General features: G+C 57.1%; 9 protein-coding genes across 9 annotated transcripts; 5 read left to right on the top strand and 4 right to left on the bottom strand.

The window, feature by feature from the left end:
* Positions 1–805: 805 nt before the first annotated feature.
* K437DRAFT_262259 (uncharacterized protein) lies at positions 806–3,099 on the bottom strand (the record flags this gene model as incomplete). Its single annotated transcript, XM_013388661.1, has 2 exons — positions 806–2,720; positions 2,792–3,099. The coding sequence occupies 2 exons, from the start codon at positions 3,097–3,099 to the stop codon at positions 806–808; spliced, it is 2,223 nt and encodes a 740-aa protein (XP_013244115.1).
* Positions 3,100–4,399: 1,300 nt separating this feature from the next.
* On the top strand, positions 4,400–5,757 carry K437DRAFT_86143 (uncharacterized protein). The gene is made up of 3 exons (XM_013388660.1): positions 4,400–4,595; positions 4,656–5,006; positions 5,076–5,757. The coding sequence occupies exons 1-3, from the start codon at positions 4,481–4,483 to the stop codon at positions 5,363–5,365; spliced, it is 756 nt and encodes a 251-aa protein (XP_013244114.1). The 5' UTR covers positions 4,400–4,480; the 3' UTR covers positions 5,366–5,757.
* Positions 5,758–6,259: 502 nt separating this feature from the next.
* K437DRAFT_86128 (uncharacterized protein) lies at positions 6,260–7,016 on the top strand. Its single transcript, XM_013388659.1, has one exon. The coding sequence runs from the start codon at positions 6,325–6,327 to the stop codon at positions 6,904–6,906; it is 582 nt and encodes a 193-aa protein (XP_013244113.1). The 5' UTR covers positions 6,260–6,324; the 3' UTR covers positions 6,907–7,016.
* Positions 7,017–7,018: 2 nt separating this feature from the next.
* On the top strand, positions 7,019–9,289 carry K437DRAFT_255566 (LIP-domain-containing protein). Its single transcript, XM_013388658.1, has 5 exons — positions 7,019–7,545; positions 7,650–7,987; positions 8,060–8,134; positions 8,229–8,556; positions 8,636–9,289. Exons 1-5 carry the CDS (start codon positions 7,436–7,438, stop codon positions 9,108–9,110), a joined length of 1,326 nt encoding a protein of 441 aa, XP_013244112.1. The 5' UTR covers positions 7,019–7,435; the 3' UTR covers positions 9,111–9,289.
* A 288-nt stretch (positions 9,290–9,577) lies between these two features.
* On the bottom strand, positions 9,578–10,963 carry K437DRAFT_267640 (uncharacterized protein; the record flags this gene model as incomplete). The annotated part of the gene is made up of 1 exon (XM_013388657.1): positions 9,578–10,963. One exon carries the CDS (start codon positions 10,961–10,963, stop codon positions 9,578–9,580), a length of 1,386 nt encoding a protein of 461 aa, XP_013244111.1.
* Positions 10,964–11,322: 359 nt separating this feature from the next.
* On the top strand, positions 11,323–12,858 carry K437DRAFT_85948 (uncharacterized protein). The gene is made up of 3 exons (XM_013388656.1): positions 11,323–12,007; positions 12,100–12,142; positions 12,243–12,858. Exons 1-3 carry the CDS (start codon positions 11,672–11,674, stop codon positions 12,623–12,625), a joined length of 762 nt encoding a protein of 253 aa, XP_013244110.1. The 5' UTR covers positions 11,323–11,671; the 3' UTR covers positions 12,626–12,858.
* A 339-nt stretch (positions 12,859–13,197) lies between these two features.
* On the top strand, positions 13,198–18,114 carry K437DRAFT_86000 (TPR-like protein). The gene is made up of 5 exons (XM_013388655.1): positions 13,198–13,379; positions 13,499–13,700; positions 14,074–14,487; positions 14,558–14,765; positions 14,902–18,114. The coding sequence occupies exons 1-5, from the start codon at positions 13,368–13,370 to the stop codon at positions 17,636–17,638; spliced, it is 3,573 nt and encodes a 1,190-aa protein (XP_013244109.1). The 5' UTR covers positions 13,198–13,367; the 3' UTR covers positions 17,639–18,114.
* On the bottom strand, positions 17,716–23,360 carry K437DRAFT_85961 (uncharacterized protein). Its single transcript, XM_013388654.1, has 4 exons — positions 23,232–23,360; positions 21,327–23,138; positions 18,595–21,252; positions 17,716–18,531 (listed from the first exon to the last, which is right to left on the bottom strand). The coding sequence occupies exons 1-4, from the start codon at positions 23,246–23,248 to the stop codon at positions 17,793–17,795; spliced, it is 5,226 nt and encodes a 1,741-aa protein (XP_013244108.1). The 5' UTR covers positions 23,249–23,360; the 3' UTR covers positions 17,716–17,792.
* A 1,455-nt stretch (positions 23,361–24,815) lies between these two features.
* K437DRAFT_86045 (RNA processing-related protein) lies at positions 24,816–26,915 on the bottom strand. Its single transcript, XM_013388653.1, has 3 exons — positions 26,828–26,915; positions 26,631–26,765; positions 24,816–26,551 (listed from the first exon to the last, which is right to left on the bottom strand). Exons 2-3 carry the CDS (start codon positions 26,683–26,685, stop codon positions 25,011–25,013), a joined length of 1,596 nt encoding a protein of 531 aa, XP_013244107.1. The 5' UTR covers positions 26,686–26,765; positions 26,828–26,915; the 3' UTR covers positions 24,816–25,010.
* Positions 26,916–26,953: the final 38 nt, after the last annotated feature.

The following is a 26,953-nucleotide window of genomic DNA, read 5'->3' as shown; positions in this document are numbered from 1 at the left end:
GCAAGCGCTCGACGGGTGTGCCGAGTGCAACTTGAATTGGTGTCTATCGATGACTGAGAGGGAATCGAATGATGTGCTTACGCACCTCCCTTCTCTGATCCTGTCCTTGTGCCTTGGGTGCCCTGTCCGGAGATATAGAAAGGCAGGCACAGGAAGATCGGACGGTAGTTGCTGTTGCGAAGGTGGGCGATTAGAGAGAGAGACCGGGTACGGTACGAAATTAGGCTGAGTCGAGACAGGCGACAATAAGGTAGAATGGAAAAATGAGCAGAGGGTCGTATCGTATCAACAAAATGGTGACGAAAGGACGGACGCCACGAGCGGTGTGGAGGCTCCGAGAGCAGAGCCCGGCGCCAAACGCGAGCGTCTGCGTGCTGGGAGACCCGGAAATTGCGCTTTTAGCGCCAGAATGCGCCTGCGCGTGTCGCAAAAGTGTGGGAGGCGGAAACATATCGGGGCAGAGAAGCGAGAGAGAGAGCAACAGGCAGCTCCTCCCCACGCCCGTGGGCCGCGTGAGATGTCTCGAGGGCAGTCGCCGCGGCATGGCCTCCCTTTTGGTATCGTAGATGCATTGTGTCGGGGGCGCAATGAGGAAAAGTGCTGAGAGAGACTGTAGATGGACATGTCGGGGTCGGATCGGATATTCGGCAACCAGCTCGCTTGTCCGAATGCAAGCGAGCAGCATGGGTGGCGGCCGTACTAGAGCAAGCTGCATGCTAGCTATAGCTGTACAGAGCCGTTTTTCTCCTTTTTTAGAGAGTGGTTGGCTATGCACAGTGACGCGATGCTCTGCCGCCTGCCCTGCTTAAGGCGCCTCGTCGCTTGCGAGCGCCTTTTCGAGGTCCTGCGCCTGCTTGTGGTTGTGGCCGGGTCCGCCGCCTGCGAGCGCCTGTGCTTGGACCATCTCGACAGTCTTCTGTGTGACGGAACTCTTCTTGGCCTGCATCTCGGCTGCAAGGCGCGCCGCGCGCGCGACCTCCTCCGGCTTGAGAGTATCAGTGCTGACGAGCGCGCGACCGTCGTTGCCCATTTTGGCGCTGTTCCCGCCCCCGTTGGCGTGCAGGACCTGCAGGCCGAGCAGGCCGTGGCTGCCCGAGTGCAAGTAGTGGTAGCGCAGGCCGTTGAGGTTCTTGTACGTCTTGCCGCACGTCCCCACTTGGCACAGGTAGAGGACCTGTTTGTTGTTCTGGCTGCCGGCGCGCATGACACTTGCTTGGCCTGCCAACACACTTCCCGCTGATACCGAGGACGATGATGTAGAAGACAAAGCGGCAGGCGCGGGCGCAGGTGTACTCTGTCGGTCTGCTCCTGCGCTGATACTCGCCGAGCTGCCGGCTGGTGAGCCAGGTAAGGCAGCAGCCACAGCGGCATATGGCGAGTTAGGAGCCGTCGAGTTAGGGGTCGTCGACGCCGCCGCACGAGTCTGCGTCGATATCCCTGGCGCTGCGGATGTAGTAGCCATAACGGCGGCAACGGTAGCGGCAGTAAAGAAGCCAGGCTTGGGCGCTCCAGTCGGCGTTGTTGCCGTGCCAGGCGTTGTGACAACGGGAGAGCTGGCAGCGGACGCGCCACCCGGTTGACCTGCCAGACTGCTGCTACTCGATGCTTGCTGCTGCTGCGCAGCGATCAGAGCCGCTTGGGCAGTGGCAGTCTGCAAGATGGGGACGTTGTTCTGGTTGCAGTGGCCATGTAATCGGTGGTACTTAAGCCCGTTCATCTGCTTATACGCTTTGTCGCACCCGGGTGCCGGGCACTTGTACGGTTTCTCAATGTTGCCGGGCAACATGATCACGTTCTTCGGGTCGAACTTGGGCGTTCCGTCCGGGTTGAGCGTGTTCGGGTTGGGCATCGTGCCGCTACTGGATGAGTTGAGACGCTCGCGCTTCGACGGCGGCTGAGAGTTGGTGCTACTGCTGGGCACTGTCCCGCTCGCTGTCGCCGTCGTCGTCGCTCCGCTGACGCCGTTGGCGGGGAAGAAAAGATTAGGTGGTGCACAAGACGGCAGATTATGCTCCTCAAAGTTATTATTACGCAGTGATAGAGCCGAAAAGGCCGCAGTTGCACCCCCATGCCCGCCAAGCAGTGCGTCGAGGTCCGGTTCGCCGACAGGTGTGCCGGGGATAGACCCTCCAGGGGTCGAGTAGGGGGACGCTTGCCGCCGAGCGCCAGCGATGCCTCCATCGATTAATGCCCGTCGGAGCGACTGGTGCATCACTGAGGACGAATTAGACGGGGTGGTAGAGAATTGGTTGAAGGAGCGCTTCCGGTTGTTGTTGTTGTTGCCAGCAGCCGAGTTGGCTGCTGCGCCTGCACAGAGGCCGGGCGTTGAGAGCGGATTTGAGATGGGCATGCCGACTGACGGGGTACCGTTGCCAGCCTTGTTGCCGGCTGCTGCATTGGTTGCAGCTGCGGCTGCCGCAGCCTGTGCGATGCTCTTGGGACTGGACGGACTGCTGGAGTTGCTCGAGTCTTCGCTGCTCCCGTCATCGTTGACCATGCCCGGGGGTGTGTTGGAGCCAAACTCGTCGGTGTCGTCGAATCGGACGTGACACTCTTCATAGTGCTGAAGCAGGTCATGCAGGTCATCTAACTCTTGTCCGCAACAAGTAAAGTTGCGGCAGAATGTGGTCTCGAGCTTAGAGGAGAGCGATGACGGGGTGATGACTTGAGTCTCGGACCAGGTCGATGTGGCGAACTGTGCAATCGAGTAATCCATCATCCTGGAGGACGGGGAGCAAGATTGTCAGAAATCTATGAGACAACATGACTGAATGCTATGCGAACGGCTCACTCGTTGACGTCCTTGCCGTAGGACATGGGCGTGGAGCCCTTGTACGAGCCACTGCTGGCACCGGAGAGAAAGCGAAAGCTGGTGCCAAAGGGGCTCTTGCTGTACGAATTGCTGAAAGACATGGGGCACATGCCGGCGCCATAGCTGCCAGGACCGGCTCCGATGCTCATGGACATTCCCCCGTTATTGCTGATGGATGTGCTCATATTGGAGATGCTGTCGTTGCGGCGTCTCGAGGCGCCGTGCTGCGAGCCGTCACGTTGCGCACCGGCGTTACCACCTGTACAGATGGGAATCGGAATCGGCATAGTGGCGGCTCGATGAGAGTTTAAAGTGTGTCCGGTTTGTTTGCCCCTAAGATGTTGCACTTGAACGTCGGCGGACACTGTCGGTCCGCTCAGGTGGTAACACTTTCGCGCACACCAACACTCAATTTAAACCAACCCAAGCGTTAGATAACAGCGAGAGCACCGCTTGGAAACAGTGCGCCGTGGATGTATCGGATTGCTCGAGCCAGTAGGCCTGAAAGGCTATGATCTGATTGGCCTGTGGGTGAGAGGGATGGCCGGGAATGAATCCTTGGTCGAGTTTGGGCCGTGGCAGGTGGACCAAAAGGCTACGTTGAACAGGGAGGATGGAACTCTCCGTCTGCACTCGTATCGGCTACCCGTCAAGCGGCGGCGTTGGAAAGCCTTCGTGGCAGGTGCGTTGTTAGTGAATCTAGGGCGTCTCTTGCTCAGCAAGGTCGATGGATTCGTCGCTGCGTATATTCGTCGAAGAGGAGGGATGCTTGGATGGAGGTGCGTGTGTGCGACGGTGACGACGTTGGCTTCTCATCCATCATATGGGGAGATGGTTGGGTGAGGGCCACTTTCGACTTGCAACATCATACATACAGCTTGTGTCTGACGATTGCCTGTCGGCCACTGCACCACTGTCCGTCTCCGTCCGAGACATGAGACTGAGCGGGCTCATTGGCGTTAGTGATGATTCTTGGGGTGCAGACAGGTGCAGTGCCCTGCAGTATCCTTCCCGCGCCATGCAGTTCAGAGTATGAGGCGAGCGCGCGCCGGATGAGGGGCTGTGAGGCTGGTCATCGCCTAGAGAAACACAGTCGCCTGGAGCTTGCAAGGACGAGTGAGCCCGTCAGTCGGCCAGAGGCTCTCGTCTCCACCGCACACGTCTATTGCACCACACTCCTGTGGCAGAAGCAGGCACAGGAGCGCAGCACCTGCAGAGTGCAGCCTCGAGTTGAGCCACGCAGGTAAATACTTACATTAGGCTCGCTGAGCTGAGCCGCACACTGGTATAGCGAGAGAGTCTGTCCGATCAAGTTAAGGGGCAGACTCGTTCGGTATAGCGGCAGCTGATCAGGCGGCCACAACAAGCCGCAACAGAGCGCTCGCTCGCTCATCTTTCCGGTTGCTTCCACTCTGCAGTCCGCCGTCACACCTACACACATACAAGGGTAGCGCGAAACCCAGTCCGAGGCCAGGGCACCACACGGCTTTGACTCTAGGGTATAATGAGGGTGGGCGATGCAGCCACCACCACCAACTCAAACGAGCACCGAACTTGTAGCGGAGCCAAAAAAAAATAGAGTGATCCAGCGCTGTCCCCTCGAAACTCGTCACGCGGCAACTTCCGCTAGTGTTGGCATTTTCAAAAAAGTTGTCGGAACAGTTTCAAATGTGGAAATTGGCAACACCGAGCGACTCGAGACAGCCCAAGCCATCCATCAGCTCCCTTCGGGCGGTGAGAGGCGAGACCAGAGTGGAGGCCAAGTATGTAAGTGGACTCGAGCGTAAGTTACCCGAGTCGAAACTCGGGACTCGCACTGACCGCTGACTCGCTCGCGAAACAGTCTGGCCAGTTCAAACTTGTGCCGCACTGGCCTCGATTGTACGCGCCTGCGTCGCAGTGTGCGTCTGGCGTCCCCTTCGTCACGGACAGGATATCAATTGCCAGAAGTCCTATTGCGTTGTCGTGCAGAACGGAAATGATCACGTGTCCATACATTTAGGCCAGCCGCGGCATGAATCACACCTTATGCACATCCACCAGAGTCTCTCTCCCTTTTCGTCACATGCTTCGACGAGGCTATGTGGGCGTGCATGCTTCTCAGCCTTGTTGAATCTAGCCAGTATCCCCGGTCTTCGTAGAGTGCCTCTGCACATCTGGGATTGGTCCACTGTGAGCGCCGACGCTCGCAACAGTACGTCATACATACGAGTGGCAAGTCGTGGAATACCCTGATACCAAGCCTTAGCCCTGTCCGATCAAGTGTTTCAAACCAAAAAGCTCATCTCCGAAGGTGGTGTTGTAACGCATCCAACAAAATGTCGCTTGCGAGTTCGTGCGACCTTCCAAGCACATTGTTCACCGGACGTCTGGCGCACCCTACGTACGAACTTCAATCGCAAAAGGTCTTCGTCTCTACCCGCCAGTATACTACGTTGTCCTTTTGCTTGGGTGCTATGCCCGGACCCACGCCTGCTGCGCTCTGGTGCTTTTTACCTAACGTATCATACCCTCAACGGCCGTTGCGCTAGCCTGCCTATGCGTGTCGCATGATCTGAGGCAGCCTGTGTAATGCCTGATTTGATATAACTTGACGTGTCAGGCCGTGCCATCTGTCACATGTTGTTTGTGGGTTGGCTGGTAGTCCCTTGCCTGATGCCGAGTGCCGCTACAGGATGGAGGTAGCGCGAGCGAGTGTTTGCGACGCCACACTCAAGTTCGCTGACTTGCGACACGTTGCCACTCGCGGGGCCGGGGGTGCCGAACACAAATTGTCGCACTGGGTCTTACTGTGCGGACAGATGGGTTAGGTAATATTGAAGTAGCGGCGGGGATCTTCTTGCGGCTCGGAGGTCGCCAGTCGCCACCATGTAGGTTGGACTTGGAGCTCACGACATGCGGTGTCGGCTAGTGCTGGTTGGCTTATCTGTGCAGGCATTATATGTAACAACGTACCGCATTTGAGGCAGTCCACAAGTCCCCATAGGCTCCACCAACTTCGGACCGGCTTTCAACGACATAAGCAATGGCGCTCAAACCACTGTTTCCGGTGGGCCGGCGCCGGGACTAGCGATGGCCCGTTGCCGATCACAGGAGGGGTAGCTGGGGGTCTGTGATGTTTTGCACAGCTCAGTGCAAGCAACGACCAAGTGGTACATGGGATTGATCTCTGGCGGACAAGGACATCGCGGAAGATAGATTCCACATTGAGTATATGTAACACTATGTGCGTGTACGTCAAAGGCCTAGGCTGTCACGAAGCGGAGATGTCAGTGCCGCAGCTCAGTATCACTTTCAACGACCAGATTCGGATTCTGCAACATGTCTGCGCGCATGGCTAGCGAGTAGCAACCATCACGTACTTGAGAATTGCTAACATGTCATTTAGAAATGCAAAAAGGTTGTTCATCGGCACAGAAGCCATTGCTATGCATGTGTTGTGTTGCTCATGGCGATTATTGGTATCGTCACTCAGTCATTGAGATTGGAGCATCAAGCATCAGGCATTAGGCATGGTATGGCATGGAGCGGGCACTCGGCAAGTGGACGACGGGCTTGATGCCGTCCTAGTACAGTCTCTTCGAGAACCAAACCCCGTCAAACTAGTACAGTTTGCTCGCCACACGCGCGCATCCAGACCGCTGTATGAAGCTTCCAGACGCATGCTCGCGTTTCCCACCAGACTAAGGTTGCCGCGATTCGCAAGCGGCCCTGTTGAGTGTCGCAACTCGTATTGCCACTTCGTTTGCGGCCGTCGGTGTGACGGTGACAGGGGAGTCTGTCAAACAAAACAGCACGTTTTAGCTTGCCAGACGGCTTTAGAGAGCTGGAAGCTGCTGACAGGACAGAAGGCAGCAGGAGGCAGGGCAGACATCTCAAAAAAGGCTTGGCCGGGCGCTGGCGGAAGGATGGATCACCCCAGGGTCAGCACTACCCCGCACTCCAGTCTTCGAATTACTCGGAGTAAGCGCATCAACTGTTGCTGCAACAGTGCCCTGCAATGCCTCTTTGCATGTAGCGACGCATGTGGCCTCTGTGCCTGGTTCTCCACATGGGTGATTGCATCAGCTTGCACCTTTTCTCACCTCGCCTGAGTCAGTTCCTGTTTGTTGGAAGCCCCTTTGAGATTATAAGGTTTTTGGTACTTCGTTGTCGGAGCTTTATTATTAGGCACTCATAGCCATACGGGTTGATTTCGTTAGTCCTCAGCTTGCAGGGTCCTGCAGTTGGGAGTTGGGGCGACTACTTTGCAGCCTCGGGTGTACGCTATCTGGCGGCTGCGATCTGCATTGGCTGCCACGCGTCATGATCACATATGCCAGGGGACGGAGTAAGGAAACTGGAAAGCTACGCCTTTATACCGCCAGTCGTATTTATACCCGTGTTCCCTCTCGCATATACCTCGTGGACTGTAGACATCTGTATATTTGGATCTGCATTGGATCGTCAGCAGATCCCATCATCAGATATACTACAATCCCATCCCTGTTCATTCCTTCACCCTTCCCCTCTCCTCCACCATTCCCTTCTGCATCCTTTTCCTCCGTCCTCGAGCCCCTCCTCCCATCGCCTCCGGTTTGCACTCGCTGGCTCCTTCTCATTCAACATAACCTATTTCGTACGATGCAGCTCACCGCCTCCCTCCTCGCGCTCTTGACGATCGCAACGGGCCTCTCGTCCACGATGGGCACGCCGCTCGGTCTTGCGTTTCGGCGCTCGATTCACGACGAATTGTGAGTCGATATTGTGGCCGAGCGCAATGGGCAGCACTTACCAGGCCGCTCTCACCGATGTCTTGCACGCTTCTCCCTCATTTGTGACCTCGCATTGCCCACAGCTTCAACCCTCCGGCTGATTTCTCAGCCAAATCACATGGCAGCATCCTCAAGCATCGTAAAGTCGACGTCAGCGGCTTGAACATCACCGTTCCTGTCCATGCCGCTTACCAGCTGCTGTACAAATCGTGGGACCCGATCCTACACGAACCGTTTGCCACTCCTGCCACGATCATCGTGCCTGCTGGAAACAAGGCGGCCGTCGAGGGCAAAAGCAAGGAGAAGAGCGGAAAGGACAAAAAGAAGCAACTGAAGAACAAGATTTCGTTCCACCAGGTCGCTTACGACTCAGCGTACAAGGCTTGCGGACCGAGCTTCCAGCTCGCTAATGACTCTCATGGTGCGCAAAGAATTGGAGTTCCCGCTTCGGAACCTGTTTGTTCACAGATGTAACGTGTTCGTCCTGGTGCAGTTGATCCCACCGGCACGGACCTGCCCCTTGTGGAGCTCTTGCTCTCACAGAACATCACTGTCGTCCTTCCTGACTGTGAGTAGTGATTGTCTGCCGCCCCCCTTTACGCGCCGCTGCCGCTTGCACCGCCACCCTCTTGATTGACGTCAATCCTGCTCTTCTTATCTAGATGAGGGCCCTCGTGGTGCATTCAATGTCGGACCCGTTGAAGGGAACGGCGTGCTCGACGCCGTGCGCGCCGTGCTGGGCTTTTCGCCTGTCGTCCCCTGGCGCGAGGAGGCGGCCGTCGTGCTGGACGGCTACTCGGGCGGAGCGATCGCGACGGGTTGGGCACTGCAGCAGCAGAGCTCGTACGCACCTGAACTGATTCACAACATCAAAGGCGCGACACTTGGTGGTCTGCCGAGCAATGCTACGGCGGACTTTTTGAAGCTGGACGGTACTATCGCTTCTGGTCTTGTCGTCAGTGGGCTCACAGCCCAGTCTAACATTTTTGAGTGCGTGCATCTAGCTCAAGGTAAATTGGCAAAGGAAGAAGCTGACTAGTGCGTCACAATCCTCTGCCTGGCCGCATAGCTCCTTCAAGAAGTACTTCAAGCGCCACCTGAATGACGCAGGTCGCAAGGCGCTCGCGCTCGCTGAGAGCTCCTGCTTGACCGCAGACGAGGCGGTATACCCTCACGTCAAATTCTTCGAGACGTTCACCGACCAGACGCAGGCGCAGGCATTGCGAGACCCTCTGCTCACCTCTGCGCTTTCGCGCCTTGTGCTCGCAAAATCTAACAGCGCCGTGCCGCAGGTACCTGTCTTCCTCTACTCGAGCGAGGTGGACGACATTGTCCCGCACGAGGACTCGGTGCGCTACCGTGACTCAGTGTGCAGCCGCGGCGTCAAGTCGCTCGAGTTCCTTAACGTCCTTGGGACCAACCACACTGAGACACAGGCCGCTGTCTTCCCCCGGAAAGCGTACCCGTACATCCTGCAGCGCTTTGCAGGCGTACCAGCAACGCCAGGCTGCACGGAGAGCACATTTGATGCCTCGGGCCTCTGAGCTGCCCTTGCAACTATGTTTTGTATCTTGGCGCAGCGTGCGGACCGCGCTCGTTGCAAGCGGAGGTCCCTCCGGCTTGAAAGTCGATGGAACGATCAGACATTCACCTCTTTGCTTTTAACATGGACGATGTAAGGGAACGCTGTAATGCAGGCAGGCATTCACACCATCAAAACTTTTACAAAATTAGCGATGTCGCTGATTACTTCTGCTTCCCAAGCTCGTGCTGATGACCCTGTGAACATTGAGAGCGTACCGCCCATGATGAATGCCTCTTGTGCAGCGTCTGCGTGATGCACCATCTATGTCGTCGTGCTGCGCATTCTGCAGCTTGCATACGTGAACAGGGCTCGGAGTCATACATTGGTCGCAGCTCTTCAGTCTCATTTGATGCTACTACAATCCATCCAAATGAAAGGCAACCCTCACTTTGCTGGGGACAGTCTACGCCTGCCGCAGTGCCTCCACTACTCCACAGCTTCATCATCGTCCCCAGTCCTCCACTCCAGCCAGCCGCACGAATGCGCAAACCACAGTGCAAGCAAGATGAGCAGGACAACCGAGGCTGCACAAGCGACCAAGATCCACCTCTGGAAGGCGCCTTGTTCCTCCCACCACCGCTGTCGCTGCTGCCTGCGCTCCTCGACCTGCTGTGCGTGCTGCGGCAGCAGCGTGGGCCCCGCGAGCGCGCGGTAGCCGTACGGGTCCAGCGAGTCGGCAGAGTCGGCACTGGTGCGCGAGCTGGCTCGCAGCCGCTTATCGCGTGCTCGAGTCCGTCGCGAGCCTTGAGCGTCGCTGTCCACTCCTGTGATTGCGCCGTATTGCCCACTAGCAGCTCGTGTCGCACCCACACCTACAACTACACTGCTACCCTCTTTCCTTGACTTCGCCAGCAACGCCTGTCGTTCCATGATCCCACTGGCCTCCGCGACATTCGCTTCCTCCTCCGCTTCCTCCCTCCTCGCTTGATTCCAGCGCTGGACAAGCCATCGCGGCCCGCTGACAAGTGCAGAGACGGCGCGCAGAGGCGCCGAGCGCGCCGTCGCGTAGTCAAAAAAAGCACATGTGCCGTCCTCAGTTTGCCCCGGTCCGCCGTAATGTGAGCTGGGGGCCTGCGCAGACGTCGAGGCGGGGTGTGGGAAGGGAAAGGAAGTGAAGAACTTGGATCGCTGGCACTTCGATGGCTCGATTGGTACGCCATAATCTGAGTCTGCGTGAGCAATAGGCCGCGGAGGTTCGTTCGCCGCCATTGCAAATTCGAGGTTCGCAACAAGCTGTGGACTTGCTCTGCTTCCTCGCCGCTTTGTAGACACTGTGCTCGGGGATGCGGTGCGGCTGCTTGATCGCGGCTCGCCTCTATTCCGCGACTTGCTTTTGGTCGGCGTCAGGATTGGCATAATGTAGCTGCTTCGGCGGCTGATTTGTTGACGCGATGTTGCAACCATGTGGGGAGGTGGCCATGTATTTTCTGCAACTTTGCTCGATGATGTGGCATATGCCCGACTGTCCCCCGGCTCGCCAACCCGTTCGCTCGCATCGAGAAAGATGACACTCGATTGCCTGCTTGGGAAGCGTGCTACGGATGCGGGGCCGATGCTGTATTTGTATGCCTGCCCCAGCGCGGCAGGGCCGATGCTACTTTCCGAGACTTTGCGTGAGCGTGCCGATTCTGGTTCCACAGCAACCGCGTTGGCGGTGGTGGCAGCGGCGGCGAAGTATGATGAAGCGGAAGCAGAGGCTGAATCCGAAGCTGAAGCCTCGGTCGTGGTTGTCGCAGTAGATGGCCACGCAGCCTTTTTACTATTTGCAGCCGGCGTCCTCGCTCGCGTCGCTGCCCCAGACGCGGTGGGCATCGTGAATCGAGAATCCTCCTGCTCCTTCGCCCAGGGCCCTCTCGCGCCCAGGGCCGGCGCGACAGCTCTGCTTGGGCTCTGTCAGGTGCTTGTTCAAGATTTCGTGTCACTGACCGCTGGCGGGCTGTGGGGATCAATAGTGACTGGCGGCTAGGATGAGGACGACAAAGGAGGCTACTTGACTATTGAATAATTGAGCTCGAGTGTTGGCTGTGGCAAAAACGCTCTCACTATCTCAATCTCATCTCTCAAGCGAGAGCACTGAGAGCGGAACGGCATCTTGCACACTGCAGACCATCAAAGCGAAATATCAACTTTGCCAAACCTAGAGAGAGACATTAGAAGCACGGTTTCAAGTGGATGGATCTTCAGCGCCACGCTGTAACGAGCAGTATCAATATCGGCAGCTCAGAACTCCTGTGGAATCGCTCATCTGAAGGGCGATAAGTTGGCTAGCGGGGAAGGCGCGTGCTCTGGATCCTCGTTCGCTACAAATCAAGAGCTGGCCCTCCGTCGTGTGGTATGTCTCCTGGAGGAAGCTCATGAGCAGACAAACAAGCTCTCTCGTTTGTGAAGTCGATACTTGCACGGTCAAAACAGAAAGGGAAAACGACTTCGATCCGCTAAAATCTTCCTGAATCACCTAAGGGATCAGAACGTAATTGGATAACATCTAGCTCGGCAAACTGCATTAGGCAAGGTGTCAATATGGTAGAGGACGACAACAGTGGCGCTGCCGGCATGGAGGCACTAGGGCTCCCTTCCTCCTTCTCTTTTGGCGGCAGCGGCCCTTCAAGATCCAAGGAGCACGGCTCCGGATTACAGCAGACAGATGCGCCTAACGCGCGTTCGCAGCCACGGCATGAGCGCGGCGGTGGGCGAGGATCTGGGCGCGGGCGAGGCGGCCAAGCGCAACAAGGGGTTGGCAGCAGGGGCCGAGGTGGAAGAGTGGGTGGGAGGTCTCACAGTGCCGGGCAAGCGGGCCCAGGCCCAAGGGCAGGTGAGGGAGGTGGAAGAGGAAGAGGCATCGGTCCTGGCAACCTTGTGAGTCGGCAGGGGCTGCCATACAGCACAGGGAGGAGGAATTCTGCTGCACATGCTAACCGTGGCACTGCCTCCTACTATGTACAAACCAGAGATACGTTATGAAAAGCGACTTGCAGCCTAGTACGGAGCCAGGTGCGTCGCGCAAGAAGAACACTTCATCTTGACCTTTCTTCAGCGGTGCACCATTGCTGACGCGTTTTGCCCGCGCACTTTTCCCGGCTTTTGGTCACAGTGGTCTATTTCAGCCCGCGGATGCTCGAGGATCCTTGGGCGAACGTGCTGTTCAAACAGTCGGGCTTGCACAAAGGCAAAGGCCGAGCCGAACCCGGCGGGGCCGATGTCGGTCCCGCACAGCCCAGGCGAGACGGCCAGAGTCACAGCAACAAAGCGGGGCTACCGTCGCAGGCTGCTGCGTTTGAGCGCGCAGCGACCAGGAACGAGGAGGAGATCGAAATTAATTTGTCGGATCTCGATGTTGATGGTGAAGGGGATAGTGTCGGACCGCGAGAAGGCGAGCTTGACGTCCAGAGCAAGGCAAGCGGAGGCGATGGCGGCCACGTCCCCCCGTGGACGAACGAGAGGATAGACGCGGGGAGTGATGATGATATTTTGTAGCAAATGTGGAAGCGTGGTCACAGGCCAACGGTTTTGGTTCCCCTCCCCTTTCCGTTGCCACGACCTCTGTCGGGTATGTCTGTGCACCCCATCGTTCATCAGCGCACACAAGCACGTGCAATGAGCGCCGTGGACGTCACGGGCCACGTCGATATTTTGGAGACATGATAGTAGCCAACCCTAACTCCCTCGGTCGCCCAGCTCGGTGCGGACGGCAACCCCGCAAAGAGGTATCTTTGCAGATTGGGAGGCACTGTGCGAGTCGAGTCAAGCCTTGGCTCCCGCCCCGCCCACTAAGGCTCATCTCTTTCATGGCCAGCATGTGCTATACCAGTATGTATCATTCCAACCTGGCTGGGGAATCTCCTGGTAACCCAGAGACTGGCACAGCGCCTGCCTAGGTGCCCATAACCCGAGACCCCGCCTGCGGCTGATCCATCCATCGCCCAACCCCCAATCCACCGCTCATCCATCTATCTGTCCAGTCGAGATCCAAGTCCCCCCTCTGTCCGTTCCTTTGGAGCAACCTGTTGTCAGCCGTGTACGCTTCGTATCATCAGCGCAAAGAGAAATCATCTTATGCGGGGCGTGCCCTGCGCTCCATTGCGCTTCGTTTCCCTTCGCTTCTTCTCTTCCGACTCTCGCTCCCCGCGTGGCCGCATCTCTTTCTCCAAAGCACATCACTGTGGAGACTGCAGGCCGAACAGGGAAAGGAAAAAAAGATCGATAGTCGTTGCAAACCATGTCGAAATTTGTGAGTGTCCCATGTGTTGTCGTCTTCCGGCTGCCACCCCGTTCGCCAGCACTGTGCTGACAGTTCGTCCGACCGCGCGGCGCCGTCCCCCCTCCCTGCTCTCGCACGTGCACCGCCAGTCCTCCAAGGGAGAGCAGTACGCTGCAGAGCTGGCCAGCGCGCGGCTACGAGGTGAATGGGCCACCTCCGAGATCGGCAATAGCAGCACAAGCGCAAGTGGAGGTAGCTCATCCGCTGCTGTTGCTGCTGCTAGCGGCAAGAAGACCGCCGAGTGGTCCGAGCTGCTGCGTAAATTCATCAAGCACAACCCCGACAGCAAACGTGAGTTCTCTATTATTCCCCTTTCGCCTCATTTTGGTTAGGCTCGCTTGGCTTCCGCGCCCCTGATGGCATGCAGCGCGAAGCTCGGCTCGGATCATGGAGGCTGGCCGGCGGGTCTGCAGGGAAAGCCAGCGACAGCGAGGGACTGAGACCTCTCTCGGCTCCCATCGCGCCGCATATATACTGCTTAGAATCAAGTTTTTGAGCCGGTGCGGCTCAGAGCTCACCATCTTCTTAAGGACATGTTCAGCGCCACTGCGTTCCATGTGGAATCCATTCTTCTCCGCAGATTGAACATGCGCTGATGGCTGCTTGACTCGAATTTCCTCGCCATTACATGCACCATACGCACACTCACACGCATCGCGCCCAGTGGTTGCCGATGTGGCTGCCGCTGAGCAGGAGCTGCGGGTGCAGCTCGCCACTTTCTATGCCTCGCAGGGTTACGGCGATCATTCGCACGCGCAGGACAGCGCTGCGCCGACGCATAAGGACACGACTACCTTCCCGCCCGTCGCGTCCGACTCCGTATACGCGAGCAGCATTGTGCGGGCCGTTGAAAAGCTCGCGATGCTACAGCAGCAGCAGGCAAAGACCGAGGTTCAGCGCAACGCCATTGCGCCGATCCACGCACTCGGATTGCATGCGCTCGGCAGGGACGAAGACGCCGTTGCGCTCCTGCACGACGCCCGCTTCATCGAAAGCTTGCAGATTGATGATCTCAAGGACGTCAGGAACAGTGAGGACTACACTGTTGCGCTGCTCATGATGGGCTTCGTCGTTTATGGTGAGTGATGCAAAGTGCTTAAATTTCCTTCCCCCTCCTCACCAATCTTTCCTTCCTTAATCGCTCGCAGGCATGGCAAACGAGCGGCTGCACCACGCGGACCCCAGCGCGGGCTATGCGCCGTTTGCGTTCGCGGGCTACGCACGCGCGATCGACCTGCATGAGGGCGTGCGTGGCGGCAAGGCAGCGAATGCCCTGCGCGGGCTGTCGGCGGACGAGATTGAGCGATGGGCCGAGAATGCGCTGTATCGCAATGCGCTGCTGAGCGTCCGCGAAGGGTGAGTCTTACCTGACAGTGTCAGAGCTGGGTTGAATGCTAGCGCTAGGGCCATGGCTAGGATATCAGCTGACCCAACCTGTTTCGCGCTTCCCACTCCACTACATTCCATTCCACCCGCCCTTCCTTGCTCATAGCGACATGACGCTCGGCTTGAACGCCCTGCGTGCCTACCAGGCACACGCTGGCCGCTGGCCGAGCGACTTCCGCATCGTCCAGCGCTCCGTCATTTACCGCACTTATCTGCAGGCGCTCAACCGTTCTGTCGAGGAGTCCAACTACCTCGAGCCGCCCTCTCTGCCGCCCAAGTCGACCAACGACCCGCGCTCGCAGGCGTACCAGTTCAATGTTGTGCAGGCCGTCGCTTCGCGCGTGTCCGTCCGCAACTTTGCCAGAGAGCGCACGCGGCGAGACTCCCAGAGGCCCGTCACGCCTGGCGTCACGAGTCACGCAATCACATCGCGGACCGTCTCGACACGCCGGCCGAACAAGCACCTCGCTTTGAGGCCCGGTAGCACCGTCTGGTCGAACGAGATGCTCACCGTGTCGCTGCTCGCGTCCAGCGCCATCAAGCGCGGCTCCGCCTTCCCCAAGGCGGGCCGGCTGAACGCTGCTGCGCTCGACCTCGCCGATGCGCTCGTCCGTGGCTGGGAGCTTGACGGCGAAAAGGGCGGCGCCGACGCGGACGAGCTAGCGCAGACGCTCTACACGCTTGCCAAGCTCTCGTTTGGATCGCAGCGTATTGCCCGAAGTCTCGTGCGCGTCCTCGCCGCTGCCGAGCTCTACGACGAGGCCAAGCTCGCGCTCGAGCTGTATGTTAAGCTCGTCGACAAGTCGCGCCAAGCTGACGCCGCGCAGAGCGACGCGCTCGCCAGTGAGACAAGCGAGGGAAAGAGGGTCAACGGCGGCGGCGCTCCTGCCACTGCGAATGGGATGGTCAATGGAACGGAAAAGCACGCAAAGGACCTCGCGCATGACGCCGACGATGCTAAGACGTACGTGTGCATGCTGGCTTTCGGCTCGCGGCTGTGCTGCAAGTACCTCTGTGCCTTTGCGGACGCAGACAAGTTTGCGCGCAAGGCGCTGGAAATTGCGCAGAAGGACAAGCAGCTCTCGGACAAGGCGGCCGTTCCGAGCCTGCTCGCGCAGCTCAAGCGCGTCGCAGGCACCGCACGTTCGGCGCTGGCCATTGCGGAAGGGAGCCCGTTGACGCGCTCGCAGACGCAGCAGGAGGCGCTCGCGCTTTTGTTGGAGGCGGCCGACCTGGACGCGCAATCGGCAGAGACCTTCTACCACCTTGCCTTCGTCCAGGCCGAGCTGCGTGACGTTGCGGCCGCCACCGTTAGCGCGCGACGTGCCGTCGAGCTGGAGCCTGCCAGCATTGAGCCGTGGCACCTGCTCACGCTTTTGTTATCCTGTAACAAAGACTATAAAGGCGCATTGACACTCGCCGAAGTGGCGCTGGAGCAGGCGGAAAAGGACGATGGGCATGATCAAAGCTTTACCACTAAGGAAGGCCTGCAGTCGCGCGCTGTCGTCAACGGCGTCTCGGTCGCAGGGCCGACAGAGGTGCGCACCGCACTGCTCAGCTACGACTACCCGCCGCGCGGGTCCGAGCGCGCCGAGTCGATCCTTCGCTTGCTGACGACGCACAACGCGCTTGAGGAGGTAGTCGAAGGTACAGAAGCAGCCATTGAGGGCCAGAAAGAGATCTTTACTTTCTTCCACGATCGCATCGCTACCGACGCCACGCTTCGCAACGCGAGGGCCGGTAACACGACGCTACCCAAGACCAACACTGTGTCATCTGCTAAGATGGACAACGACTACGGCATCTCGACGCAGAAGCGCAGCAGCAGGCTCTCGACATTGCTGCACATCCATTCGCCGAGTGTACATGTCAGTGGAGTTGCAGCTGTTCGCGCGGCATCGGCTGCTCCTGACGCCAGGACTGCCACGCTCGAAGGTGGCACGCGGTATGGCACCGTCACCGGGCTCGGGCAGAGCGGGGCGTGGAACGTCCGCTCCACCACGCTTTCGTTGAATGCTGTTACGTTCGGCACCCGCTCCTCCCGTGCGCTGACGATTGCGTTGCCGCCACCCGCCGCCACGGATGTGTCTGCGGGAGATGGAGAGGACTGGTCGCCGGAATCGCAGCGTTTCGCGCTGCACGCCAGGCGCGAAACCGACATGCTGTCATCGCTCTGGCTCATGAGCGCCGCGACGTTCCGCAGGGCTGGCAAGCTGAGCGAATGCCGCATCGCAGTGCAGGAAGCGGAGCGCATCGCTCCGAACAATCCAAGTGTCTGGCTGCAGCTTGCGCTTTGGTTCGTCGAAAGCGACAACATCGGCCTTGCCACTTCTTCGCTGTACAAGGCCCTGGCGTGCAAGGGCGACCACATCGCATCCTCTGTCCACCTTGCGCGCATCTTCCTCTCCAACCCAGACAGCATACCGGCTACGAGCCACGACAGCTCGGCGTTTACCCCTTCTGCGCAGATGCCCACACCCGTTCCTCGGCCAGGCGTCAAGCACGACTTCCTCGACAGCCCGCAAAGCCGCAGCATCGGCGTATCGCCCAAGGTGAAGGATTACAGCCCTGGCGGTAAGGAAACACACTTCAAAAGTACAGCTGAAACGACGGCTAGCCGCGAGACGAAGAAGCTCACTGCCCTCAGTCTGGCGGAGGGACTGCTGAACACAACAACCGCCTCGAGCGGCTGGGACGTCCCCGAGGCTTGGCTGTTCATCGGCCATGTGGCGCAGAAGACCGGTCGTCCAGAGAGGGCTGCAGAGTGCCTGCGATATGCCCTTGCACTCGAAGAAACAAAACCGATTCAACCGCTCAGCATCGCTCTCGAGCGAACAACATGAATCTTGATCTTATCTCTTCTTATAATGCAACGGCCTCTCGGGATGCTGCATAACGGATACCATGATAATGTATGGCTTGCCTAGAATTGTCAACTTGCTTAGTGTACATCGTGAATTTGCATGCGTTGCTGCGGCAGCATTGGCCGACCAACATTTAACGGCGCGCGAGAGCAATGACGAGGTCCCATCCAAAGATGATCTTCTTGATTTCCAGCAAGCGCTTCATCTCTCGTGTCGCCACTCCCGACGCGCCCGTACCGACGTCTGCAAAGAAACGCCGCAATTCAACGGCAATTGCATCTGGAGAGCTGAGCCCCGTCGTTGATGGTGGCAACAGGACAAAGTCGGCTGGTGACTGAAGGCTCCTAACGAGACTACCGAGTAGGAAGAAAATCATGGCGACGAGAATCAAAGTGCTGATGGAATAGGTTCGAGTTTGGAGTCCTTCCATTAGACTGTGCAGTTGCTGCTGTGGTTCCATCCCTCCTGCTGTTGCAGTAATGGCGCCTTCTGCGGCCTTGCTACCATCTGATGATGTGGAGTGCGTGGTGGTGCCCGATGCCATGCTGGTAGTAACACCGGTAGTGGTTGCGCTCAGCCGGGTGAGTGGGTAATTGTTAAGAATGTTCATGATTTGTGTCGTTGCAGCTGTTACTGGGTTCTCGCGGGTGAGACTGCTCGCAGCTTCGTCAGAGGCGCCTATGGTGTGTCCATCGAGAACTGGAGTCGAAGCCCCAGGGGTATCGGGTTCTGCTTTGACGTCCTGAGCAAAGCTTGGCCCTTTGAGCGCAGTAGGTTGAATATGAGACATGGGTGGGGTTTTCAGCTCCATGTTTGCAGCGATGGGTTGTGCCAGTAGACTTGGCACATATGGAGCATCTCCGTCCGATGTCCTGGGGACAAGGTGGCGTCAGCAATCAGATATTCCAAATGCAGATCATGTAGCCTGCACTCACTTGCGGAGCACAACGACCTTGTCCGAATCTCGGTCTTCGCGCTGTAGCATCGCTGATGTCTGATTGACGTGAACAACCTCAACACGCTCCCCAAGGACCGTGAATATCCCTTCCACTGGTGTAGAGCTACCGGAGGGTGAAAGCTCCTCGATTCCACTGAACTCAGACTGGCTTCCCGGTTTACAGTCGATAGCAAAGCTGAAAAGTGCCTGTTCGTTGTTCAGACGCTCTCGAATCGAGGGGCCCTCGGTTGTGGAGAACTGCTCTTCTGCCAAAACGACACGAACAAGGTGACATCGAAGCCTTGCGCCAGGGTCCAACGTGGCAGCAAGCAGGGCAGATGGTGGTAGGTCGTAAATCAGGGTACGGAGCGCGATAGAATCGCCAGCTGGTAATTCGTCCCGCAGGTCCAATACTGACTCTTTGCTGGGCGCTGCATCGCCTTCACTGGATGTGCTGGCCCTGTTTAGCTCAGGAGACGACTTCCCTGATGAAACGAACGCGGCCTTGCAGTCGACATTGTACCCATATGGAAAATGCTTCAATTCCACTTCAACCTCAAAGAAGACATCGGACCGCCGTGGATCTCTTCTTGCTGAAGCTGCTCGTCTAGCCTCGCTGACGGCACTGGACAGCGAGGAGATGCTAGTTGTGCGAGTGACACTTGGCTCGGTCCGCTGATGGACTCCCAGGGCCTGATCGAGTTGTGGACTGTTGGAGAGAGATGGTGGTTTCGAGAGGGTTGCGGCAGATTGGGCTAAGCCACGCTCGGTGGACGCGTCGGAGAGTGCAGCTGCTCGAGGTACATCGCTCGGAAGTGGACGAAGCAGCGCCAATGCCTCGTAGCGTCGGCTGACCGGATCGAAATCGCTTCTCAAAAGAATCTTGCGAAGGCCTGGGTCATGAGCAACCCATGCAGAGTCTGCAGACTCGTCCGTTCCATCACCAACGACTAGCAGGCATGGGGGCGGCTTGATGCTGAAAGGTGCTACACCTTCCTTCTTTAGCACTGCTTCGAAGCTGTCCACAATGCGCGGCAACGGAGCGTTCCATGATGTGTTCACCGCGCTTGGAAGTGATCCGGCGTAGTCGATGGCAGTGACATGGGTGCATCGCGTCGAGGGAATCTGGTTCGTCGACGAGGCGTATGGGTCGAGCGTCTCCAAAATCCATCCATCTATAAGCACCTTGCCAACCGGAAGCCCTGTAGGATTGAGGCGGGAAGAAGGGAACTCGACGTTGCTTTCGGCGTACGAAGCTGCAGCATAGAAGTACGCCACAGGTTTGGACACTGATATAACGCGGGATCCTTCATCTTCTTCCTCTTGAGGTGCGGTCCTTGCAGTCAGATGGGCGACGTGGAAAGCCCTTCCTCGAAATGGGAATGAGGGTTTGGTCTTCATGTGATATGTCCCAGCTCCGTGACCGTAGCTTTCCAGACGGACGATGCTTTCGATCCTTTCATCGCAGCGCTTCTTCATGTCAAGCGAAGAGACGGCATGTAGCAGGTCTTCTGCGGCCAGGCCTTGAACCACCTTGTCGGCTCGCTGTATGAAGACTGTGAGAGAGATTGACTGCATGAGTTTGCGGCGAACGTGGACACCGTTGCGCTCCGACACCAATGTCCAACCGGCGGGTGTCACTGCTGGGTCGGGACTGCGCTCCGCGTAAATGCGCCGTAGGAGAAACAGAACGTCGAGAGGGCCAGTCATTATATCATTGTCTGAGCGTTTCGTGCTCGCAGGCGCGACTTCAACAGAATGGGCTGGAGAGGCGGCACGCTCGCTGATTGTCGCGCTTCTCGAGGGCGTTTCAGGCGGCATATCTGTAGAAGGTGTCAACGCCGGGCTCCCTCTTACCCTTGTGTTGTGCGTGGCGAGATACGCAGGCGATGTGAGATCCAATGGCACCCGTTGCGGCCTGCTGCGCTTCGTTCTGAATAGCTCTTGCATGTGAGTGTCGTCCAGCTCATCCTGGTCGACTTTGATAGACGCGCCATTGACCAACACTAGCCCTTTTTGTGTTCCCATATTCCCTTTACGCACAATGATGCGTGCCGCGTCATCTTCCAGCGAGGCAGAAGCGTGTTCGATAGTGAGCCAGAGACCACCTGCCCCCTGGCCAAGCCTGTGTCTTCGGAGACAGCTGACGTTGATCGGAGGGGGGTCGATGACGAGGTCCAGATTGGGGCTCCATGTCTCGACATCGCAGCGTAGCTCGCATTCGACGTGCGGAAGATCTTGAAGGTCATCTGATCCCTCGAGCTGAGTCATCTCGTACTCAAAGCGATACTCTGCCTTGTCGTGTTCGTACTTGCTGCTCTTGGCTTTGGCACCCAGGAGTCGGGTGACAATCGGGGGGCCGCCGAATTTGATTGCGTAGTCACCAACGCCAGCTACGGCTGCAGTCATACAGGATGGCACGGCCGATTTGCTCGTCCATCCCTTCGGATCGCTCTGCTCAAGGAGTGTAACGTGCACTGTGGTAGGGCTGAGGCTCTCCACCGACCAGCCACGGAGATCGATTTGTGTCCGGATCGTTGTAGCTGGTACAGCTGGAATTTCTGGAAACAGCGCTCGGTCATCGGTTGAGAAGGCAAAGATGTGGACAGAAGAGGTCGACTTGTACGATGTTTGAAGCGTCACATTGTCGCGGGCGCTGCAGAATCAGAGAAAAGAAACGAACATCAGCCGTTAGGCCAGGTCTCATGGTGACCGTGCATGAACGCTCACCTGACAGGCCACGCAGCTTTCGTGCGATCCCACCACAGACTCGACAGGTCATTGACGTCTGCCAATAGTTGAGAATCTTCCAACCCTTTATCCCAGTGCTGTCGGGCACCCGGAGTGTTGATGGTAGAGAAGAGGCCCCAGACTCCAACACCAACGAAGGTTGCTTCCGCTCGGTATACCACTAGAGTGGGGTCAATTGAGTCCAGTTGCGTGACGGTTACACCTCGCGAATCGCTGACCCTTTTCCATTTTGCTTCAGGCTCTTGGAGCAGACTTGTAAAGTAAATGTAGTTTCGCCGGATCAAAGAGTCTATCGCATGGGACACGTTTGCTGCTCGACCACTTTCGGACATTGTCGGTTTCATCTGCGACGAGTCTGCGGCTGTGGTGCCATTTGAAGCGATGCTGATCCCTGAAAGGCTCGCTGCATCGTCCAACACCCCCGCTGGTGCCGCCCTCGGACACTTCGGTTCAGCCAGATTGACTTGCGTGACATCACCGTTGACTCTGATATCGTTGCTAGCAGCCACACGTTGAATTGTAATTGACGCGCGTGCAACATCTTCGGCGGACGGTATCTTTCCGTGATGAACTTGAAGATTGAGCCTTGTCGAACCCTTTTGGCGTTGCACCACCGCTCGCCAGTCAGGCGTGGTCGCAGTGCTAGTCGCAGCGGGTCCGTAGGCTCGAACTTTGATCTTAACATCCCATCCTTCGGCTGCGGACATCCCAAATCCAATCACTGGTCCGGTTTGGCCATGTTCTGGTTCTGAGGCGGCGTCCCTACCTCCCAGATCCTCCCCCACTATACTGTAGTCGACAGCGAGCGTGTCCCGTGATGCATCGAACGTCAAATGCTCGACATCAACCCCAGAATCGAAATGTCGTAGCGTGGGTATTCTGCTACTTTGTTCGCGCACATACGTTACGAGGTGCCGCAACAGAAGTTGCAGTTGATTGCCTAATCCACCCGTTGGTAAGCCGAGCCACGCTCCCTTCAGATTCCAGCTCCAAAATGCTGTAATCTTGATCGACTCATCTCTGCCCCTAGTCGAAGTGGATGATGGTAGCTGTATGCACCAAGCGGATATGTGCACATGAGATCGAACATACGGCGGAGCTGGCCGCAGATAAGCGGGCGCATCCGGCGACGCACGCAACGATGTGGTCACATCGATTAGGGTCTTGTCATCTTCGATTGTTCGGGAGACGGTGATAGCGTCCCGGGGGCTAGCTGGCCAGCCGAGGCGAAAGTTCGTCTTGGTCACCCTCGTAACAGGGTCAGGCATCTCAATCAACTCGGAGCTCTCGACAAGACCGTCCCATTGTGACCGGGCATCTGGGGTAGTAAGGGCGCTGCGGAAGCCTTCCAAGTCAGGACTATCTCCTTCAAACGGAACTTCGAATGTGGCCCGAAAGACGTCTGGACCTTTGCGGTGGGGATTTGAGCGGCGGTGTACAATGATCCGAGAAGCTTTCTCAAGGCCGCAAAGCTGGAAAGTGGCCATTTGCTGGTCCGAGGCCCTCCCATTTTCTGATGTTGGGAAAGCCACTGCAGACGGATCACTGGCTCCCTCCTTGTCTTGTTCGATCTTTCCAGATTGCCGAAATACTGTTCGTGCTGAGCCTGTCTTGGCCAAGCTGATACCACCATCGATCGCAGCTAAAGGGTAAGAGTTCGAAGCTCCCTCTTGAGCGCCCGTAGCGCTCTGTAAAACCACTCGCTTCCATGCCGAAGAGGTAGAAGATACTGCCAGCTTCTGAAAGAGTGAAATCGCTTCTTGGACTATCGCCTCCCTCTGCGCAGCAGCCCTACACGAAGGTTCAACCACATAAAACAGCTCAGCCCCGACTCGCTTCTACCGTTGAGGTGGCACTCGTGCCGCGCCCTTTCGCCATGCTCACCTCTCGACATCTTCCATGACGTTCAACGTCCCAAAGGGGACACACTTACAGCGACCCTATGTCTGCAGCATTTGTTTTTCGGTGAATAGATGTCTGCAGCGAACACCGCATCCAAACACAGTGTGAACAATGCTCAATCTAGTACCCTGCGCTCAGCAACGGCGCTGACAAAGCGCCTACCAAGTCGGCTTGCTAGAAAATCCCAGCGCGTTTGATGGATATTCTGAAGTGCGGATCTGAGTTTAGAGTGGGGCTCGCGAGCTTGATGGAGATCCTACGTCGGATGCGAGGTCAGAGTACAATGATGGTGCGAATGGTGATGTCTTGATCATCCGCATCACACATATTTTGTGAGCCGATGTGGCCGTGTTTGTAGGCCCGCAGGACTCTCGCCGCGCTGTGGGGAATGAGAGTGAGAGCCAAACTCGCGCAGTGGACTGGGAGCCGAGCTGACGCGTGTTCCTCATCAGTTCTCTAAAAAGGAACTCGTATCCCATGCTCTGATTCCCATGTAGCTCCCTCACGTCAAACACTTCCCAATCATACCCTTCACAATTCACGGCTCCAGTTGCAGAGGTTTACTGTAAGCGACTGTCGACTTTCGGCAGCTCTGCTAGTCTGCCCGCTGCTCAGATATGCAGAGGAGTCGAACTGGCCGGCCGGATCGTGTGAGCCTTCCCTCTTCGACTCTTGATGAGGAACGATATCGGGCCTTGCTCTCTGAAGTGCTCCACGAGTACTTAAACCCGGATGTGATCGACGCAAATACCCTCATCGCGACGGTCGATTACGTCGTTCAGGAGAAACAAACAAGCACGAATAGATGTTTTAGCTCCTCCCCAAGATCCCATCGAGGGCCAAATGGTTGAGAAGTTGAACCTGACTTTGCCAGAGTTTGAGTTACAAACTCTCTACTCTTCGCACCTTAGGCCCTCGGCAACCTGCTTCTAATCGATTAAAGCAAAGCGTTATTGGTAGTTGCAGAGGTTCTGGAGGGCTATTTTGCGTACTCTAAGCGTGACGAAGATGCAGCAGATGCTGCCATTTGCCAGCGAAGGGCTCGGCAATGACGTATTGGGAGAGTTCCAGCTGTACTGACGCATGAGGCCGCTTATCGAACACCACCTCATACCGCGCACCCTACACGCCGCATTTCTTCGCAAAGGAAGGGCGACCCTTACATTCTTACGCTCCAAGGGAAATATTGCTATGCTCTGCCGACCTTGTCACTCTGAGGTTCACAGGCAACTTCCGAGTGAACTCAGAGAATCCTACATTACGCCGGGCAGTCTCCCGACCCATGGTATCCTCAAGTGGGCGGCATATGCTAGCAAGCTTAAGGACAGGGCCACCTTGTATTCAAGACTACGCCTGAAGGACAACCGATGACGACAGCTAAGTGGGAATGCAAGTTCGTCTGGTCGCATGCCGCAGTGGCGGCCAATATGATGCATGGTGCAGAAATACAGTGTTCGGGACTCACAAAGCCCCCCAAAGCTGCAACGCAAAAAGTGAACGTCAGCGTCGCATCGAACCCACTGTTGACCATAGGGTGTATTACTCACCTTGAATGTACGCGCCCATTCTCCACTTGCCAAGTATTGCCGATCTGCCAAGACGAAGCGTGTCAGCATCATTCCTGCACGCGGTATACGCAAGCCGACCAAATATCCTTCTTCTACGCCGCGTCGAGCAACGAAGACCTGCGGCCCAACGCAGCGGCAAGCACTCAACGCCAACCGCGCAGAGCCTCGATGCTGCTGACGCGGGCAGGAATGGCTAAGCTCTGGTCTCTAGCCGAAGAAGTGGAAGACCGAAATAGCGTTCCTCACCTGATGAAATGTCGACGCTCATGACCTTGCCCGCATCACCGCTCAAACTGCGCATTAGCTGCCAATCATCGGCGCTCCAGACTTTGAGAAATCCGTCATACCCAGCTGTAGCTAAGTAGAGTCCCGAAAGCGTGAGTTGGGGTTCTTCATTTGCTGAAGATGTACCATTGAGTGGCGCGCTGCTCAGATCGACATCCATCGCACCCTCTCCCCCGTTCTTGCTTTCTCTGGGCGCAGCTCCATTGAACAAGCCGAAACCGAGCAGTTGTCTTCGTTCTTCTGCCGCTCGGAAGAATCTCACGTCAGATACCGAGCTCTTGTGTGCCGGAATGGTGTAGATGGTCTTGAGGGCTCGCATGTCCCATATTCGCACAGTGTCATCACCGCTGGCTGTCGCGCACTGGTACCCGTTGGGAGAAAAGTCGATGGAGAGAATTTCCTTTGCGTGCCCAGCTAAGACCATCGCTGTCCGGCCTGTTCGAACGTCCCAGACTCGCCCAATAGCATCTAGCCCTCCACTTGCAATCAAGGCGCCATCCTCCTGGAACTCGACCGCATACACCTCTTTCGAGTGACCTTCCTGCAAAAGCAGCTCTTTTCCGTTCTCCACATCCCACAGTCGCCAAGTGCCGTCATAGCTGGCGGATGCGACATAGTTGCCGGACGGGTGAAAGGTCGTTCGACATACTCGTGCTGCATGCCCTTCGAGGGTGCGGAGAGGCTTATCCTTGTCTAATGACCAAAGACAGACTTTCCCCTCTCCACCTCCGCTGACGAAATTCACAGCACTTTCTGATTGCAAAAGCGTTGCCGCAGGATGCCATGCCAGCCCGCCAACCTTTTCGGTATGCGCCCGAAAAGACGAGATGGAAGTTGCAGATGGGACGTTCCACCGCCGGATCATGCCACTCCAGCTGGCAGTGAGAAGAGATTTGCTGTCGGGAGAGAAGCGAACGACAGAGATCGGCCGTTCATCGCCGATTTGCGAGCCGAGATTCGTCAACGTTTTTAGCGGCTCAAAGATGGCCTTTCTTCGTTGCACGACTGATCGCAGAGATATTTGAGCTTGCTGTCGTTGTGACGCAATCCGCTTCTTGGCTCTAGCTAGTGAGAAAGACGCAATCCGCCTCCGTGCGTCTAGCAGCTCGCTGCTCCCTTCAGTGTAGAACTCTTCTTCCTGATCTTCCTCGCTATCCTCGCTCTCACTCTTGACCACATCGCCGCCCACATCTTCGCCTTCCTCTTCTGCCCGCATCCTGATATTCGTGAGCACGGATCGCAAGCGCTCTCGTCTGTCCACTTCGCGCTCCCCAAACTGTGTGATAGGCTCGCCAAGCTCTCGCAGCCGCAGTCGCACTTGTTTGTCATTGGTAGGCACCGCCATGCTGCGAGCGGCTACACGTTCGTCCAATGCACGCATGACCTCGCGATGCTGGGCGGCGGCCCGCGAGGAGGCCTCAGCAGCCATGGAGTAGTCCACATCGTCCGCTGGCGGTGATTCCATGCGAGAGAAAGTCAGCCTGAAGGCAATGTAGCTATGTGCGTTCAATCATTCCTTTCAACTCACGTAACTCGTCGATGGACATGACTCCAGCACCACCGCTGGGCTCCGAAGGCTCCATGATGGCAAGGCTATGATCCTTGTGGCCGTCGAGTGTCGCGAACAGGAGGCGCAAGTCGTTACGATGCGGCTGCAATCACGCTTAAAGACGTTTAAGTGCGCGGGTTCCCAGGACTCAAGTATTTGCGCTTCCTAGTTCCTACCATGCGCTGTCTTCAACCTTGAACCACTTCTGGTCGGCACTCGGCGCTCCCGATGTTGGGATTTGATGCAATTGAACGAACGTCGCAGCTCGCCAGGTGGTGGTGGTGGTGGTCGCGTCAGACATT

Source organism: Tilletiaria anomala (assembly GCF_000711695.1).
Source record: "Tilletiaria anomala UBC 951 chromosome Unknown K437scaffold_25, whole genome shotgun sequence".
Taxonomy (NCBI): Eukaryota; Fungi; Basidiomycota; class Exobasidiomycetes; order Georgefischeriales; family Tilletiariaceae; genus Tilletiaria; species Tilletiaria anomala.
Note: the sequence above shows the minus strand (reverse complement) of the source record. Positions and strands in the feature narration are given on the sequence as shown.

Bases quoted from the DNA above. Each gene is read 5' to 3' on its own strand.
- K437DRAFT_86143 (XM_013388660.1), top strand. From the start codon at position 4,481: ATGTGGAAATTGGCAACACCGAGCGACTCGAGACAGCCCAAGCCATCC. The intron at 4,596-4,655 runs GTAAGTTACCCG...CTCGCGAAACAG, and splicing joins GTATGTAAGTGGACTCGAGC to TCTGGCCAGTTCAAACTTGT. The intron at 5,007-5,075 runs GTACGTCATACA...TGTCCGATCAAG, and splicing joins GAGCGCCGACGCTCGCAACA to TGTTTCAAACCAAAAAGCTC.
- K437DRAFT_86128 (XM_013388659.1), top strand. From the start codon at position 6,325: ATGGTATGGCATGGAGCGGGCACTCGGCAAGTGGACGACGGGCTTGAT.
- K437DRAFT_255566 (XM_013388658.1), top strand. From the start codon at position 7,436: ATGCAGCTCACCGCCTCCCTCCTCGCGCTCTTGACGATCGCAACGGGC. The intron at 7,546-7,649 runs GTGAGTCGATAT...CATTGCCCACAG, and splicing joins CGCTCGATTCACGACGAATT to CTTCAACCCTCCGGCTGATT. The intron at 8,135-8,228 runs GTGAGTAGTGAT...CTTCTTATCTAG, and splicing joins CACTGTCGTCCTTCCTGACT to ATGAGGGCCCTCGTGGTGCA.
- K437DRAFT_85948 (XM_013388656.1), top strand. From the start codon at position 11,672: ATGGTAGAGGACGACAACAGTGGCGCTGCCGGCATGGAGGCACTAGGG. The intron at 12,008-12,099 runs GTGAGTCGGCAG...TGTACAAACCAG, and splicing joins GCATCGGTCCTGGCAACCTT to AGATACGTTATGAAAAGCGA. The intron at 12,143-12,242 runs GTGCGTCGCGCA...TTTTGGTCACAG, and splicing joins GCAGCCTAGTACGGAGCCAG to TGGTCTATTTCAGCCCGCGG.
- K437DRAFT_86000 (XM_013388655.1), top strand. The intron at 14,488-14,557 runs GTGAGTGATGCA...AATCGCTCGCAG, and splicing joins GATGGGCTTCGTCGTTTATG to GCATGGCAAACGAGCGGCTG. The intron at 14,766-14,901 runs GTGAGTCTTACC...CCTTGCTCATAG, and splicing joins CTGCTGAGCGTCCGCGAAGG to CGACATGACGCTCGGCTTGA.
- K437DRAFT_85961 (XM_013388654.1), bottom strand. The intron at 21,253-21,326 runs GTGAGCGTTCAT...CTGATTCTGCAG, and splicing joins AAAGCTGCGTGGCCTGTCAG to CGCCCGCGACAATGTGACGC. The intron at 18,532-18,594 runs GTGAGTGCAGGC...CCTTGTCCCCAG, and splicing joins AAGGTCGTTGTGCTCCGCAA to GACATCGGACGGAGATGCTC.
- K437DRAFT_86045 (XM_013388653.1), bottom strand. From the start codon at position 26,685: ATGGAGCCTTCGGAGCCCAGCGGTGGTGCTGGAGTCATGTCCATCGAC. The intron at 26,552-26,630 runs GTGAGTTGAAAG...AATCACCGCCAG, and splicing joins CATGTCCATCGACGAGTTAC to CGGACGATGTGGACTACTCC.